The sequence below is a fragment of the Sphaerodactylus townsendi genome, linkage group LG03, assembly GCF_021028975.2.
Source record: "Sphaerodactylus townsendi isolate TG3544 linkage group LG03, MPM_Stown_v2.3, whole genome shotgun sequence".
NCBI lineage: Eukaryota > Metazoa > Chordata > Lepidosauria > Squamata > Sphaerodactylidae > Sphaerodactylus > Sphaerodactylus townsendi.
In genome coordinates, this window is record NC_059427.1 from 175,773,611 (window position 1) to 175,790,824 (window position 17,214).

General features: G+C 50.3%; 1 protein-coding gene across 1 annotated transcript; it reads right to left on the reverse strand.

Moving 5' to 3' along the window:
- Nucleotides 1-3,179: 3,179 nt before the first annotated feature.
- Nucleotides 3,180-16,978, reverse strand: TBC1D25 (TBC1 domain family member 25). The gene is made up of 6 exons (XM_048491553.1): nt 16,560-16,978; nt 10,299-10,408; nt 8,980-9,134; nt 7,377-7,501; nt 6,275-6,463; nt 3,180-5,446 (listed from the first exon to the last, which is right to left on the reverse strand). Exons 1-6 carry the CDS (start codon nt 16,644-16,646, stop codon nt 4,085-4,087), a joined length of 2,028 nt encoding a protein of 675 aa, XP_048347510.1. The 5' UTR covers nt 16,647-16,978; the 3' UTR covers nt 3,180-4,084.
- Between the last annotated feature and the right edge of the window lie 236 nt (nt 16,979-17,214).

Sequence of the window (17,214 nt, forward strand, 5' to 3'; positions counted from 1 at the left end):
AACCAAAAGGCGGCAACTTTAAGCTGTGAAAGCAAAAAGCGTCAGATTTAGCATCCTCCAGAGCAAAAAAAGATCGTCCGCGTCGGGAGATTTTATACCTTGGAGACCGGGGGGGCGCATGCTTTGTATGAAGTTCTGCGACAAACCAAGAGACTAGAAAGAGTACATTCGGGTCTCACGAGCAGCCCTCTCCAGTCACAACCCCCACATCGCCCTGCCTCAAGGGACCAACGGCACTTGGGACAAGGCTGCCCTCCTTGCCAAGGCCACTGTAAGAAGGGTACGGTACCCTCACAGTGTTCCACCCGAGCCCAGGCAGAGGGGTCCTCACGCAATCCTCTCTGTCTTCCCAGCAGCAGCCACCAGCTCTCGGAGGACCAGAGCCTCCGTGTCAGCTGCTGCGGCAGTCAACATCACACGCAGGGCTGCCAGACTTTGCCTCAACCATCTCATGCTTTTGACGAGCGCCCTTTCTGAATGCGGGGGCAACATTCCAAACCCTCTGGATCACCACAGTTTTCGTCAGCTAAGCACTCTGCAGCAGCAGGGATGTCCAAATCTGGCCCTCCAGATGTTCCTGGAGTACTGGTAGGGGCTGATGGGAATTGTAGTCCATGAACATCTGGAGGGCCAGAGCAGAACACCCCCAGTTTAAAGGCTAAAAACAAAAACAAAGCTCAGCCTGAAAGTTCAAAGGAGCTAAAACATGCAAACAGCAGCTTCAGTTAAAGGGAGATATAAAAGGCACGGATGCACACAAGGCAGAAGGAGCCTGAACCCAGAAACGAAGACGTTATTGGCTGCGAAGAGCCAGCGTGGGGTAGTGGTTAAGGGCAGGTGGACTCTAATCTGGAGAACTGGGTTCCATTTCCCGCTCTTCCACATGAATTCTGCTTGGAGGATTGCAATGTATCAGTCAGAAGAAATCCGGGGCATCGAAGAAATATTAGGAGGAAGTGTATACAACTAGAGAAGCCACAGACATACCGACTGAGGATTAGCTGAAGGGAATTCCTTTTAAAAAAATGAACAAGTAGCATCAGTCTAGCAACAGTTTGAAATCAGGCACAGAAGGCGAAGGGCTGTTGATGGCCAAGCTGGCCAAGATAAGCAAGAGCTCCTCCTACTGGACTCTCTCTTGAAGGAAGGGACCTGCAGGGCTATCTCTTAATTTCTCAGCTCCTCTGTGCAGCGCAAAATACTTTTTGGGGAGGGGGGTATTACTGTTTTTCACCCAGGGGTATCTGCTATGTCAGTGATGGCGAACCTTTTTGAGAACGAGTGCCCAAACTGCAACCCAAAACCCACTTATTTATTGCAAAGTGCCAACATGGCAATTTATCCTGAATACTGAGGTTTTAGTTTAGGAAAAATGGCTGGCTCTGAGGCGTGCGTTACTCAGGAGTAAGCTTGGTGGTAGTTGTTGGCTTTGCTTTGAGGCAACCATGCAACTCTTCGAACGGGTGAATCATGACCCTAGGAGGGTTTACTCAGAAGCAAGCCACATTGCCAGCAACCGAACTTACTCCCAGGTAAAGGATCACGCTTTAGTTCTTTGCATGAAAATCAGTGGGGTTTAACAGCGCTTAACAGGGTTACCTACACTGCTTCCCCAAAACTAGGTCTTAGGTTTAATGCTAATAATCGAGCCCTGCAGCCCAGGCCAGCCTAGATATGTATGTGTGTGTGTGGGGGCGATTCCCCCCCCCACATGATGAACTCTGTGCGTGCCCACAGAGAGGGCTCTGAGTGCCACCTCTGGCACCCGTGCCATAGGTTAGCCATCACTGTGCTATGTGATTCTCTTACAATTTTGGTTTTTTCAGGTGCATTTTCGGCCAAAAAATGGCAGCGATTTACAGGAGCTGAGAAGTGGGTCCTGAAAAATACCACATTTTTCTGGCACTTCCTGGGCCTCTTCCCCCTGCCACCATTTATATGAATGTGGGAGGACCCCCCACCGCTCCCTAGCCTGCCTCCAAATTCCACATGGGCTCAGAGGAGGCAGGTGAAAGAGCTGAACGCTGGACTCAGCCCAGGTGGGCCCACCATTCAGCTCAGCGCCACTGACTTCCAGGGGGAGGGGGGTAGAGCTGAAGGTTGGGCTGCTGTCGTAAATTTCTGGGTATTTTAAACAGAATAATAGCAAAAATATTGAAAAAAAACAAAAAAAACCCCGGCACACACCCTAGCAGCCATGCTGGTTTACAGAAGAAGAGTTAGATTCGGTAGCACCTTAGAGACCAGCAAATGTTTTGGAGCAGGTGCTTCTGAGAGTCAGGCCTCCCTACGTGAGGTGCTTGACAAAGCTTATACCTCGAACATCTTGTTGGTCTCGGTGGCGCTGCTGGACCCAAGTGAACCTGCCAAAGATCTCACTGCTGATGGGAAGCTGCTGCGTTCTGCTCATAGCCCAGGTCGGTATGAAAAAGGCACCTTTGCCTTGCCAGCCTCACTCTTCGATCTACACATTTCTGATCTTCTTTCCTGCTAAGCACAGAATTGTCCAATCTAGGAATGTTAGCCGTACCCAGTGATTAGCAAGGGGGTGGGGGGTGGGAGAAGGGCAAAGGACACTCGTATAAGTGAACAAAGAAAGGGAGATCCACTTTCCCCAAAACATGCTGCTTAACTCAGAAGCTGTTTATCTACAATGGGAACCAATTCCTCAACATGCACCACAGCGTAGTACTTATCCCCCACAACATTCCCCCCCCCCCCGTTTATCCCATGGTAAATGGTAGAAGCCCCATCCATACCAGGCACCCATAGCCTACTGTTAAGTAGCTTTAATACTGGGGCACAGGGAGCAAAGTTCCTAGCTTAGCCCAGTATTAAGATTCACGGCATCAAGACTTTTATTTTTTGGAAACCCAGCAGCCAGCCAACTTTCCCCTCTCACCTGTGGAAAATCAGATGAGCACACAACATGAGGAGAGTGTGTGTGTGTGATCTTTACCACCCTACCTCGTATGTTGCTCTTACAATGTATTGCAGCAAGATCCTACCCTGCAAGCTGTCAATGCATACAGGAGCCATCATATAAACTTTTGTTTAAGGGGGGAGTGGAAAATGCCCAATCAGACGGTGCTCCAGGTACAGCAGACACTGAATGTCTTGAAGGATACATTCGCTGGGGAAACCAGCTAGGATAAAATAAGCAAGCCAGACATGAGTGATTCTTTCCTCAAAAGCTGGTTTATGAAAGCACCAAGACCCTGTTTCCTCTCCCCACCCACCCCTTGACTCAACGGCTCACTTCCTGTGTACAAAAAGACTTACAAGATGGTCCGGGTTAAAAACAAAACAGAACTGATAAGGTTAAAAACTGACTGATTTTGAACACTCAGAAGAAGGTTGGCCGCCCGCTCTGAAACACCCCTCGTGGTTTTTACCCCCCTGTATGGATTCTTTTTTTTAAAGTGATTTCAAGATAAAATAGAAAGGCAGTAATCATAAGAGGAGGAAAGAAATTCTCAAGGAAGTAAAGTGCTTTTTTCAAAAAACAAAAGGAAGTCAAAATGGAAGAACTTAGCATAAAAGGCCTTTTTTTTCAAGGTGGGAAATAAATACAGGGATTTGGTTAAGCACAAACTGACACGCTGTAGAAAAAAACGAAGCCACAACCAAAGAGGCAGCATCACAACAAAAATCGCTTTGGACACACCTGCCCTGAACAGAAAGCACCAGGTTCCAGACAGGTTGGAAGTCAATCTGGGCTACTCGGTGACAGACACTCTAAGGAGAGCTCTAAATGTACTAAGGGAGGAAGGTATGGGAAGCACAGGAAGGGGGTAGAACCCAGCTGCTCCAGGGCAGACCTTCCTGAAAAGATCACTTGTAGGGTAGGAGGCACAGAAGATAGTTGGGGGCCTCTACGCAAGGTATACGCACAAAGAAAGAGTTAAAAACCAGAGTACGTTGGATACGGAAGGTGTATTGAGTGGAACCCTCTGTCTTAGCCGTTTGAGATCACCTTGAAGAACTAAGGCCAAGCAGGATTACTCATTGATCACCTTTCCATATCGACCCTTGCACCTAAGGGGAGCAGGGAACCGGTCCCCGCCTGGCAAGAGAGCAGGGGTCATGATGCAGCGGGAGACTCGGCCGCGGCCTCATCGCCCTCCTCGGAGTCCCAGACTTCGGACTGCAAATAGTTGGCAAACAGGGCCTTGGCGCGGTGCAGGATCTTGTTCAGGTTGTGCCGACGGACCAAGCGGTCAAAGTGCATGGCCAACTCGTTGTAGTCCATGTTGTTCTTGATGATGTAGTCCCGGTGCTCCAGGAGGATGGCCAGGCACAGGAAGAGCACAAATGGGTTGCCCTTGCCGAATTCTTGTGGTGGGGGGAGGCTGAGAGCAGCGGTGGGGGAGGCAGCAGCAGGTCCGCACGAAGGAGAAGAAGGGGTGTTCACCACCGAGTCTCCCTTCTCTTCTGACAGGCTGTCCTCGTTGCCATTGGTCGAAGAAGAAGCCGAGTCTCGAGAGGGTGGGGTGGGGACCCGAAGCGAGGGAGCGGAGAAGGACTTGGCCACGTTGGGTGTCTGGATCAAGGGGTCCTGCTCACTGTTACCGTCTTCATCCTCTTCTACTGAGCGCTGAGATTTCAGCGAGGGGTCGTCCTCCGAACTGTCCTCGTTACGAGCACTGTAATACTTGAATTCTCCAAAGCTTGACTGTTTGACTAACAGCTTCTCGTCAGAAAGGGCCCCCGGGCAAGGCTGGTCCCCAGCCGCCTCGAAGCTGCAAGCCGGACGCAACATGTGCCTCCTGCGGACTGGCTGGCCGCTGTCTCCGGGCCTGGCCGGCGGGCCCACCAACTCCACTTCCTTCTCCGGAGGGTCAGGAGGAAAAGAGCTCCAGGTAACCTCCAGCATGCGCAAGGCATCCTCGAAGGCAAACTCGCGCTTCAGCTCCAGCAGCAGCCAGCGGTAGCAGAAGAAGAGGTCGTCAGCGCCGCGGGAGAGGAGGTAGGAGTAGAACTCTGGGTCCGAATGGCGAAGGAGCAGCTTCAGGTGGGAGAACTTGACCGACATGACTTCCCCGTCCACCTGGAAGTTGCCCTCCAAGCGCTTCATGATGCCGCAGAAGCAGATGAAGGCGTGGGCCTCATTGTCCATCACAGCCAGGATGGGGGCAGCGATGTCACTCATGCCCTGGCAATAGGAGATCTGCGGGTGCGTCACGGCGTAGGTGGTCAGCAGCTCGTGCAGGGCTCTCAGGTGGGGGTTGTCGTCGGAGCCCGCGTAGTACGGGTGAGTGCGGTCGGTCCGCAGCACGTCCTTCAGCACGTTGCCGCGGATGAAGTCCAGGTCCTCGGGGCCGGCCCGCACTTTCCACTCCCCCTTCAGCTGTTCGTACTCCCGCGTCTTCCTCTTCATGTAATCTATTCGCTCCTGCCCTGTCAACCCGTCAGGATAGACGTTCAGCAGATACCTCCAGACCACCTAAAGGAGACAGGGAGAACTCAGCACCAAGAAAAGGCTGTCCAGACTAATACAGCAAGCTGAAAAGTCCCGGCCCTCAGAGCGGAGGTCACCCTACCTGCTCTGGCACCCCGGCCTAACAAGGAAACCAAGAGGACACAGCCTTGGAGCGGGCAAGCAGGAATGGAAGCGTATCTCCCTGATTTTAATAAATGCTTCAGCATTTGCCACCAACAAACATCTTCCTCCTTGAGCCAGTGTGGTGTCGTGGTTAAGAGCAGGTGCACTCTAATCTGAAGAACCGGGTTTGAATCCCCCGCTCTGCCACTTGAGTTGTGGAGGCTTGAGTTGTGGAACCAGATTAGCTTGTGCACTCCAACACATGCCAGCTGGGTGACTTTGGGCTAGTCACAGTTCTTCTGAGCTCTCTCAGCCCCACCTACCTCATAGGGTGTTTGTTGTGAGGGGGGAAGGGAAAGGAGATTGTAAGCCCCTTTGAGTCTTTTACAGGAGAGAAAGGGGGAACATAAATCCAAACTATATTATTATTATTATTATTATTGTATTGTCGAAGGCTTTCATGGCCGGAATCACTGGGATGCTGTGTGGTTTCCGGGCTAGGAGAGAATGCTGCTAGAACATGGCCATACAGCCCGGAAACCACACAGCATTCCATTATTATTATTATTGTAGATTTCACAGCTGCCAGATCTTTAGCTGTATTATTATTATTATTATTATTATTATTATTATTATTATTATTATTATTATTATTATTATTGCTGCCCACTCAACCCCACTGCCACTTTTCAAAGCAGGAAACCGTCCCCAGCCAGCTCTGATCCTCACCTTGCGCAGCGAGGGCTCAACTCCCCCATGGAAGATCCTCAGGCGTAGTTCGGCGGGCCTCATCAACTGGCCTTTGTGGTTCAGGTACGTGTGGAACTCTGAATCGCTCAAGGGGGGCTTGAAAGGCTTGACGTCCTCCCCGTAAGACCAGCTGAGTGCCTGCTGGACTTTGGACAGCGTCCTGCCAACCTGGACACAAGGAAGATGGAGGTCAGGTAACTGCTGAGAGCCCCTAAATTCTAAAGGCTGGGTAGGATCATAGCCTCCATGATCTGGAGCGGGAAGGCTGTGGAGACCAACCACATGTCGTCCACATGGTTCCAGGATCGCTGCTGCAGCGATGGCTAGAAGCAGCAGCCAGAAGCCAGACGTTTGAGCCTTAAGGGCAACTGTGAAAGGAATTGGATCTTTAACATATTTTCACTTTATTTATTTAAAATATTTATTAGCTGCCTTCCTTATGGAGCTCAAGGAAAACACATGAAATAAGAATACAAAAATCACAAAACCCAAGTTTTTAAAATCACAATGCAGACTATTGTAATCAAATGCACCTCGAGCAGCCCGAGTCAATGGGGGCCTTGGCACGGGGATGGGTCTGAGACCCCAGGAGGGAAAGAGTGACCAATACGACAAGAGGGAGGGAGAGAGGGAGGGGAGGGAGGGGTGGCATGCCTTCATAAATAAAACTGCCTTCAGCAGCCCCTTCAAGACTGCAGGAGAGGGGGCTGGGCACATCTATGTCACCGGGGCGGCTGCTCCATATCATGGGGCTGCCACTGAAAAGGCTCTTGCGCACCCACCAAGTGAGCTTGTTGGATAGATGGACAATCAGGAAAGCCTCTCCCTGTGATTTTAATTCCTAGGCAGAAAGCTATGGGAGGAGGCGGTCCTTCAGAGTCCCGGTCCCAAGCCAGGTAAGGCTTTCAAGGCCAAAACCAACACCTTACATGGGTTCAGGAGCAGATCGGTAGTCAACCGGAAGCTAGCGAAGCTTCTGCCCTTCTCCATCCCAGAAGCGGAGTCATTCTCGGATGTTTAGTGAACGTCAGCACCACTAAAGCGTAGAGCGGCCCTGTTGGTTCACCTTCTTCAGACCTACCTGGGAGAGCAGAGACTGGGTAAAGGGCAGAGCTGCTGCTGCCAGAGACCGTTTTTCCACCAGAAGCAGGTCGGTGCTGATGATGTCTTTGGGGCTGATGATGTCCCAGTCCTCCAAGAGGGGGCCTAAGAGAAGACAGCAGTGAGAGCCAACTCTTCCACTCTCTCACTCTCCCTTGGCTGCAAAGCTTAAAATAAACTACTCATTGGGAAGCTACTTTACAAGCCAAACCAGGATCAGTGATTCACATACTTTCAGAAACCACTCCTCTAAGGCAACACAGTCCAAGAAGCAAAGAGTTCACTGTGCTATGCAAAGCAACCTCCTCGCCTGCAGGCAGGTGCCATAATAAAGGTATTGCCATTTAGTAGTAACAGCTTCTTAGTTATAGCAAAGGTAGAAAAAGAAGAGGAAGAGTTTGGATTTCTCCCCTGCCTTTCTCTCCTGTAAGGAGACTCAAGACCGCTTACAAACTCCTTTTCCCTTCTTCTCCCAACAACAGACACCTTGTGAGATAGGTGGGACTGAGAGAGTTCTGAGAGAAGGTCCCACAGAAGGAATGTAGGAGTGGGGAAACAAATCCAGTTCACCAGATAAGAGTCTGCTGCTCATGTGGTGAAGTAGGGAATCAAACCCAGTTCTCCAGATCCACCTGCTCTTAACCACTACGCCATGCTGGTATGACATGCAAAATCCAAATAATAAGTCTCACCGTTTTAATATTTCATTTGTACAGCATGAAAGCCTCCTTTCCTTTATCTGACAAGTTTTGGCACGCTTTGTACCTCTTCTGGACTAAAATTTGGTAGGACTGCCAGAGACCAGCTCCAGCCATGAGCTAACAGCTGAGAAGCACTCCGGAAAGAAAACACACACGTCATGGTCTGGTACGAGCGTATTTAAAAAGCTAAAAGTTCAAGCATACTTCCATGTATTCAGTTATTTTGCATAATTCTGCTTCTGCTGGGGAAAAGCTCTAACTGGAAATACCAGCTGGCATCTTCAAACCGAAAAGAACTAGACCTGTATTTTGGGGGGGGGGGGGGGGGGCCCTCAAAGCAAGGCATGGAGAATTTTGGAAACCTAAATTCAGTGTCAGATATGAAGAGCTGTATTCGTGAATCCACAAAGCGCTGATCGCAATTAATGTGTTGACAGCAGGAATCACTCTGACGCATCCAAGAAGCGTCTGTTAGAGCTGGAGTTGGGATAAGTACTCAGAGGGAACAGAGTCAGTCTCTCCTACTCAGTCCTAGGATTTTTCACTGTTCCCATTAAAAACACACAGCACAGAAGAGAAAGCTGAATGGCTTGGGAGACAAATAAAGCAAACGAGTTCCTGGCTCTCTTGTTTAGGGCAGACCATCGAGATTTCCAGGGTATACACTTCTGAGGACAAAAGCTCCCTTCTTCAGATGACCCATCACAGACTCCACTTGAGGAACACCAGACTCCAGGCAGGAACTGGGAATCCCCTGGAAACCCCCCAGCTCATCTCCAGACTAGAGAAAAAGGACACTTGGGAGGGTGGACTTCATGGCATTCTGTCCATCTCTAGTCTCCACCCCCAAATCTCCAGGGCAGAGGGGGACAGACTACTCACTGTCCTCAGAAGCTCTGAGGTCTATCTTGAGCTGCAGATAAGGCTTGGAGGCGCTGGCAAAGGCCAAGCCCAGGTCCCAGTCTGACACCAGCGAGAGGTACGTTTCTTGGCCCTGCTTCTCGCGGCTCAGATAGCTGATGCCAAAGTTCTTCTTCCTGGGGAGGTGGGGAGAGAAGAGGCCTGGTTCACAGCCAGTTCAACAAGCCCTCCATGGATGTCCCTTTTAGGAAACCACGCCCAGAAGCAACTCTCACATGTGCTGTCCTGTGCAGCCGCCCCGCCCTCCCCCGCCCCGCCACCACCAGAAGGCGGGTCACATGCATGCCCCTTCATCTGAGGAGGGACTAGAAGCACGTCCGCCGTTTCCTGCAGAAAAGATCGGTGAAGTCTGAAGTGGCCCTCGGGATGGACCAAACAGGTTATGCGTTGAAGGAGGGAGGGGCCGCTGCGGCTCAGTGGCAAAGCGTTTGCTTGGCAAGTGGAAGGTTCCAGGTTCAATCCCCGGCATCTTCAGTTAAGGGGGACAAAGTGGAGGCCGCGTGAAGGACCTCTGAAAGAGAGCCTGGGGAGCGGCTGCCAACCCGAGTAGACGAGACTGAACACGATGGGCCCAAGATCTGATTCAGCAGCTTCATGGGCTCAAATGGTCATAAATACCCGCTTACACGTGGCGTGAAATCAAGAGCAGCTGAACTAAGATTGAACAGTGAAGTTTTAGCCTGAAGGTGAACCTAACATGGTAGGATTTTCCTCCAACGTGCCCACTATGTTTCATCACACACAAAAAGAAGAAATTATCAATATATTTTGTGACCTTCTTTACCGAGAACCATTTCAGGTCACTGCTGGTCAGAAAACCTGCTAATCAAACTATGAAAAATAACAACTGGTTACTGTAAATGTGCTTGAAAGGAAAAGAACAACGGTAACTCGGTTTACTATTGTTTCCGGAAGACCCTTTTTATGGACTCAGATGTTCTTTCCCTTTAATGGGGAAACATCGAATTGGCAAGGCAAGATCTGATGTTGAGGCCACAGAAAGAAAGGAGAGATTCCTGTTCTCACCCTACTCATGCTGGATAAAATCTAACTTTCCTCGCAGAATTCAACACTGGGGTCTGCACACTCTAAGCCCTACTTGACCTAAGATGAAAAGCCTCCAGGTGAGTGTTCCAGCCAGCACTTCCGACAGCTGCTAGGGGTGCCCCCAGAGAGGTCCCTGGTGAGCGCCTTCGTGATTTGTTTTCTTTTAGCAAAAACACTGCATGGAGTGCTAAGGCCAGAATAGCCGGTTCTAATCTGTTCTCCCCAAGACTCACCCGTTGAGATCGAAGGCTCGAATAAGGATGTGCTGCAAGACGTCCAGCGAGGTGATTTGAGGGTCCACGGCAAAAGTGCGGAACTCCGGTTGCAAGAAGCCTTCGCATTTCTGCAAGGAGGACAAGGAGCAAGCAGGATTGAAGAAGTGGCTCTTGCCAGACAATTCACAGCCTTCAACTCCCCTCCCGCCAAAGAATAAAAGACCAAACTTCCTCCCTGGCCTCCTCCTCAGGACCTGCTCTCCCGGAACACGCTGGATAACAAGACCAATTTGCCCAAAGGGAACTTGTAGATACAGCGCCCTCTAGACGTGTGTGCAAAGTGCTATCAGGTTGCAGCCGAATGACAGAGACCCAGGAGGGTTTTCAAGGCGAGAGATTAGCAGAGGTGGTTTGCTGTTGCCCGCCTCTGAAAAGCAAACCTGGTATTCTTTGGTGGTCTCCCAAAAGTAATCAGGGCCAATCCTGGTCAGCTGCCAAGATCTGCAGAGAATGGGCCAGGCTGGGCCATCCAGGTCGGGACTTGCCCTTCAGATACCAGGCATCCAAGATGAATGCTGGTTCCTGAGAGGAACAATTCTATCCCTAGAAAGCATCTCTATTTAGCAAAATAAAACCACATCACATGTTATTTAATCTAGCAAAGAAAGAACAGCCAATGCCTCTGCTGTTTATTAACCCATAAAAAGAACAGTTCGTTGACAGATGCAATTCCTTTGAAATGACAAATAACTGCTAATCTCGTTGCTGACTGAAAGGCAGGCCTTTTGAAAAAGCTACTGCTAAAAACTTTGAAAAGATGAACCAGTTATAACAAAGAGGGCTTGTAAGGTTGTAGCGTAAAACCACACTCAAGTCCAGCGGTCTAAATTCTGCTTATGCTCTTTAGGGCATCATCACCTGTCTGAGGTCTGAGATCCCAGGACCAGCAATTCCAAACTTGGGTACTTAAAGGTGTGAAATAAGGGCCCTGTCATCCCATCCTATGCAGATTCCAGACAATTAATATTTCTTCACATAAGGGCAGATTGAAGAAGCAAAAAATGGCTTTTGACTACTGATGTTTTTTATGGCCAATCACAAAGCAAAGGGCCTCTTCAGATGAATCAGCAGGTGCATTAAGTTTATGGGAAGTTTACAGCAGAAATCAGAACCACGCTGTGAACTATGAGGGTAGTCAATAACTGCAGGGTGACAGCTTAATCCTGAACACACTTCCTTGAAAACCAGACCAATTTCAATGGGATATACTTCCAAGGCTGCCAGGTTTCGGCTCTGGTGTATAAAACTCATCAGCAACTAAATTTGTGGTGCAAATACCTGCAAAACAAATACTTGCTCAACGAACAGTCTTGGCTTGTTCTTGTGATACAGGCAGACCTATCATCAAAACGGGGGGGGGGGGGGGGGGCATTTTTGCCCTACCCATACTACCTTAATTTCATGGATAGCCCACCCTCATGGAGCACAGCAAGGGTAAAATGAATGCTAGTCAGCAAGGGTTTGAGAAAGTCGGCCTGCCACATGACATAATTCTTCTTCAGCCAATGCCTCTCCTGAGAGCACAGCCACTCACATCTGGTTAACACCAGCCTAGCCTTGAGAAAGCACACCTGGCTCGGGCCTAACAATGAACTTGCAAATATCCACACTCTAATCTTATCAGCAAACCTCTTGCCAACTATGAGGGGATGTAAAACCACCCAAGTTTTTGTTTTCGTCTCTTCAGCACTGCCCAAAACGCAAATCTTGGGCCCACCCAGGTTTAAACTCATCAAATCATTTCCAAAGGCATTGCCCATGCCTGGGAACGGAACTTTGCACTGTCTCAAGAAATCGCCCCCTTATCATTGATAGAGGGTCAGTTTTTTCTATAACCAGACCCCAAAATCCATAGTTCTGAGCACTTGGACTTCCTTCCTGTGTCCAACTTCACTCCATGGGACACGCTGGCCGTTTCTCTTGCTCTCTCATCTCTTCGGGAATGGTAATTATCCTCCCAATACCCCCGCCTACTGCTCCTATCACTCACCCCTCTTAATTCTGCATGCAAGTGCATTTTTAAATTTCAATCCCTTAATAAATTGCAACCTTTTTTGCCGCGATTTCCTTGAAAACTTTACTGGGTTGCCCTAAGTCAGCTGCAATTTGACAGACAGACTCTCTCTCTCTTTCACACACACACCCCTCCCATATAAAAATAGGCCAATCATCCTGCAAAGAATAGACGGCATTTCTCCCACTTCCATTCAAGTCAGCACCAGAGAAGAACTGAGAAACTGGCATCAGGCACAGCTCTTGTTCCAGAGGGGCGACAGCCGTGCCATTTCCACCCCAGAGCAGGAATGAATGGAGGAATTCAGAACAGCTGACTTGCTGAGGACAGCTTCTCTCACGGCTAACTAATCTCTTTTTAGAACAAGCATTTGCATGCCTGTCCCATGCACACGCGAGGACGTCAAGACGAACAAAAAAGTGGCTGGTGGCATTTCCCACCAAATCACACCCGTCCATCATCTAACCTCCAAATCAAACTGATGTGCAAACAGGACACCATTATGGCCTATTATTGTCTCTTTTGGCAACCAGTTTCTGAGCCCCAAGGTTTGGCAAAGTGCCCTGTTCATCTAGTAACTGACTGCTCTGCAGGGCAGTTAGATTTGAGCCTAGTAGCAACTCAGAGATAAATACAAGTTTCGGAGCTTCAGCTTTCAAGAGTCGAATCCCAATTCACCTAACCCTGAGTAGAAATGGAGATCTGAGTGCAGGGGACTCCCTCAAAGCTCACTTCACGTTCCAGTCATCTGATCTGCCAATCACCGGCATGAACAGCAGGCAGAGCAGATTGTCCCTCCAATGGATGGCGAGATCCCAGGTGGGTAATCGAAAAGCCCACTAGAAGCCTGCAGCGAAGCCAGGCCTCGACGGTGCCAGGTGTCACAACCCCAGTCCTGCCCAAATAACTGGAACCAGGACTTTAGGAACAGAATCCTTGTTTTATTGATAGGAAGCACAGGATAGTCACTTTATTGTCTGAACTGACCAGCTCTTCACAAGACACAAATTATATGTTCCCAGCAGTTTCCCCTCTCCCCCCTCAAGCAAGACAGTTCCCAGGAAAGAAAAAGGGGGGAGGCCGGGAGGGTGGTTTCACTCACACACACGTTCCAAAAGGCAGGTAACAGTCTTCACTTGATGACCTTTTCTCAAGGCGTTAGCGTGAAAAGAGAAACTCTTACAAACAGCACAGCAGGACCCAGGCTAACTTTGGCGAGGGTGGTCACGTGAGGACCCCAAGAGCCCAGACAATAACAGCAGATTTCCCATTGTCTCTTCACACACACTGCTGCAGCCTCAACCTGGGTGAGTCCCCAGAGGTCAATGCTGCAGCCAGCTGGATCCTCAGGATCCAACCACATTGCTTGTTCAACCTTTGCTGCAGCCTGTCTTAATTCTTCAGGCTGCTAAGCAAAGCCCTGATTTGGCCTCCAGGGGACTGCTTTACCATAAAGAGCGGAAAGAAGGTATATATAACCTTAGAAGGCTGAGCGAGGACAGCACAGAAAAAGTGCAGATCTGCAGGAATAAACCGCTGGTGCCCAGTTAAGTGACTGGAAGCTCAAACCACAGTTTGGGTTACTGACCCCATGACTTGAGCAAGGCAATAATTTTCGAAAACAAATAGGGTTTTGAAACCAAGACTTCTCCAGATGCAAAGAGAATAATTTAATACTGCAGCACACTAATTATCTCAACGGTTGCTGAGAAAACTCAGGGACAGTAAAGCTCTAAGCCAGTGATAACTGCTGAGGGAGCAGCAGTGGCATAGCGGTTAAGAGCAGGTGCATTCTAATCTGGAGGAACCAGGTTTGATTTCCCGCTCTGCCGCCTGAGCTGTGGAGGTTTATCTGGGGAATTCAAATTAGCCTGTGCACTCCAACACACGCCAGCTGGGTGACCTCGGGCTAGTCACAGACAGGCAGACTTTAATGCACAACAAAAATACAAACATCCCCCGATGCACCTTTCTGCAGTCTTCACACCCCATCTTCCAACCATCCCCACAGCCAAAGCCACGTCAACGCAACACCGTGGAGTTCAGCATGGCCACAGCTCTAGAATAGAAGCTGTCTCTGAGCCTAGTTGTCTTTGTTTTTATGATCCTATATCGTCTGCCAGATGGTAATATTTCAAAAAAAGCATATGCAGGGTGAGACGGGTCTTTCAGAATATTCTGAACTTTCTTTAGGCAGCGGGAATTATAGAGTTCTTCCAAAGAGGGGAGAAGGCAGCCAATCAAGACTGAAACAAAAACAGTGCTTTCTGCTTGAATCTTCACCCAACCCAAAGAAATCAACGATTGTTACAATTTGTCACTGTTGCCCCAGCTTTACATCTGCTGAAAACCACCCTCATTTACTAAAGCTACTGGCTACTCAGTTGAAGGCTAAACCTTTGTTAAGACTGAAACAGAAAAAAAAAAGTCAGTGGCACCTTTAAGACCAACATTCTTGGTATAAGTTTTTGTGTGCACTTTTTCACGAAAGCTTATACCAAGAATAAAATTTGGCTGGTCCAAAACTTGCCACTAGACTCCAACTTTTTAATGCTGCTTTGGACCAACACCTGAAGGCTGTAAAAAATTAGAGCACACCACATGGGCACTCTACCTGCTTTGATTGACCCAGACATAGTTCCCTGGTGTCTACCTTCCACTGGTTTGTCTTTATCTTTATCCAGATATTAGCACACGTGCTCCGTGCATCCTTCATGTTCACCAGCCAGATTTCATAATATACAGATACCGTTCAGGCTCCCACAAGCTCCTTTGGGATCTCAACTGGTTCCCGTTCCTCGTTGGGCATTTCAGAGTTACCAAACTACAGGCAGGCCTGGAGTTCTCCCAGACTTACAGCTGATGTCCAATCTACAGAAACCTCCAGTCTGCAGAAAATGTTAACTATGATGTTATATTGACTCTATGACATTATAGCTGGCTGAGGTCTCTTCCCAGGAGTTTCCCAAGCCAAAGTTGTCAACTCTTGGGGAAGCTCATCCCTTGTGCCACTCAGTCAGCGCCTTGGAGCCCCCCACCACCATTCCCAGGAATTTCCCAAGCCAGAGTTAGAATCAAAGTTGGAAGAGAGCACAAGGACAACCCAGTCTAAACGCCTGCCGTGCAGCAAGACACTGTCAAAGCACTCCTGACAGACGGCCACCCAGCCTCTGTTTGAAAACCTCCAAAGAAGGAGACTCCACCACACTCCGAGGCAAAGTATTCCACTGCTGAACAGCCCTGACCGCCAGGACATTCTTCCTAACGTCTTGTTAGGTCTCAATCCTTGGAACAATAAACAGGCTCTGGATTGTCGATCCAGCATTCATTGAAAATGTGACAAAGCACCCAGTGTGCAAGGCGGCAGTTCTGCCAGGCCTGGCTTTTGCGACCTTCTTTATCCAGAGACAATCCCCCCTCCCACTTTCCCAAAGAACGTGAGAAAGAGTTACACTGGAGCCTAGGAGTGCCCCAAAGTCGAGACAGATAGAGAGACAGATAGAGAGACAGAGAGCAATGGAAACATCCTGCTTTCCAAGGGAGCAGAAGGTGTCAGGTGCCTATTTATCGAACAAGTGTGTGAAACCATGAAAAGTGACCTCAAGGAAAGAATCTCCCATTAACAGAGTGGTTACATTTAACAGGCAGAATGCATATGTTTAAATGCAGTTATGTCGACAGGAGTGCATCTCCATCACCTACTACCAGGGGTCTGCAACCTGCGGCTCTCCAGATGTTCATGGACTACAATTCCCCTCAACCCTGCCACTTGGCCAAGCTGGTGGGGCTGATGGGAATTGTAGTCCATGAATATCTGGCGAGCCGCAGGTTGCAGACCCCTGGACTCTAGACACAATCGCCGTCTATATTTTATACCGCCGTGGCCTAGACTCAGGAACGCGCTTCAATCAACCTGGTGCTCTCGCCGACACGTCGAGGTGGGCTCTCTTTCCCTGCACTCTGAGTCCACCGGAGCAGCAGGAAACCAGCCCGCCCCCTCGCCCGCGTGGTGCCCCTTCTCCCAACAGGCAAGCCCGGCTGTCCTGCCGCTCCGGAGCCTTCACGTCCCCAGCAGCATGCTGAGCCGCTCCCGGCAGGGCCCGCCGGGCTGCGGATCTCCTCCACCCCCCCACCCGACTCCAGGGGAAGCTCTGCGGCAGGCCGGCCGGGCCCCTCCCTCGGGCAGCACAGCCGGCGACCCTCACCTTGACCCGCACGCGGACGACCTCGTGCTCCTCTTCTTCCTCTTGGGGTCCAGGTCCCGCCCCTGCGGGTCCCGCCGCCGCCGCCATCCCGGCCCCTCCCCCGCCCCTCTGTGTCGCGCCAGGGCCGTTACACCCCCCTCCCCCCCTGCGTCACCCGCCAGGGGCCGGAGGGGGGAGAGGGAGGGAGCCGCCCGCCTCCGCCGCCCCCCCACCCACCCCGTCAGTGCCGTCGCCGCCGGGACTCGAGGCGGGGAAGGCAGCGCAGAGGAGACCGTTGACATCCCCCTCCCCCTCCAGCTACTTCCGCCTTCTAGGCGCCGGCGGTGACGTCATCGCCCAGCGCCGAAGAACCTTGTTCTCCCAGGAAAGGGGACGACTGAGAGGAAGCGGAAGTGGCCCTTGGAGCTGGAACAAAAGGCCAAGCAATGGCGAAAGAGCCTGCGGGCCATAACAACAGCGCTTCCTCCAAACAACGTCCGGGGCACGCTGACATCACAGGCCCAAGTTTTGTCACAACCATAATGATAGCAATGAATCAATGAGCGCACGAGAATGACGTCACGGACGGCGCTTCGCGGGACGAGCGGCAACCTTTGGGTCAGGAGGGAAGTCCAGCCCTGAGACAAAAGCTACTTCCGGTTCTAGTGGGAAATTC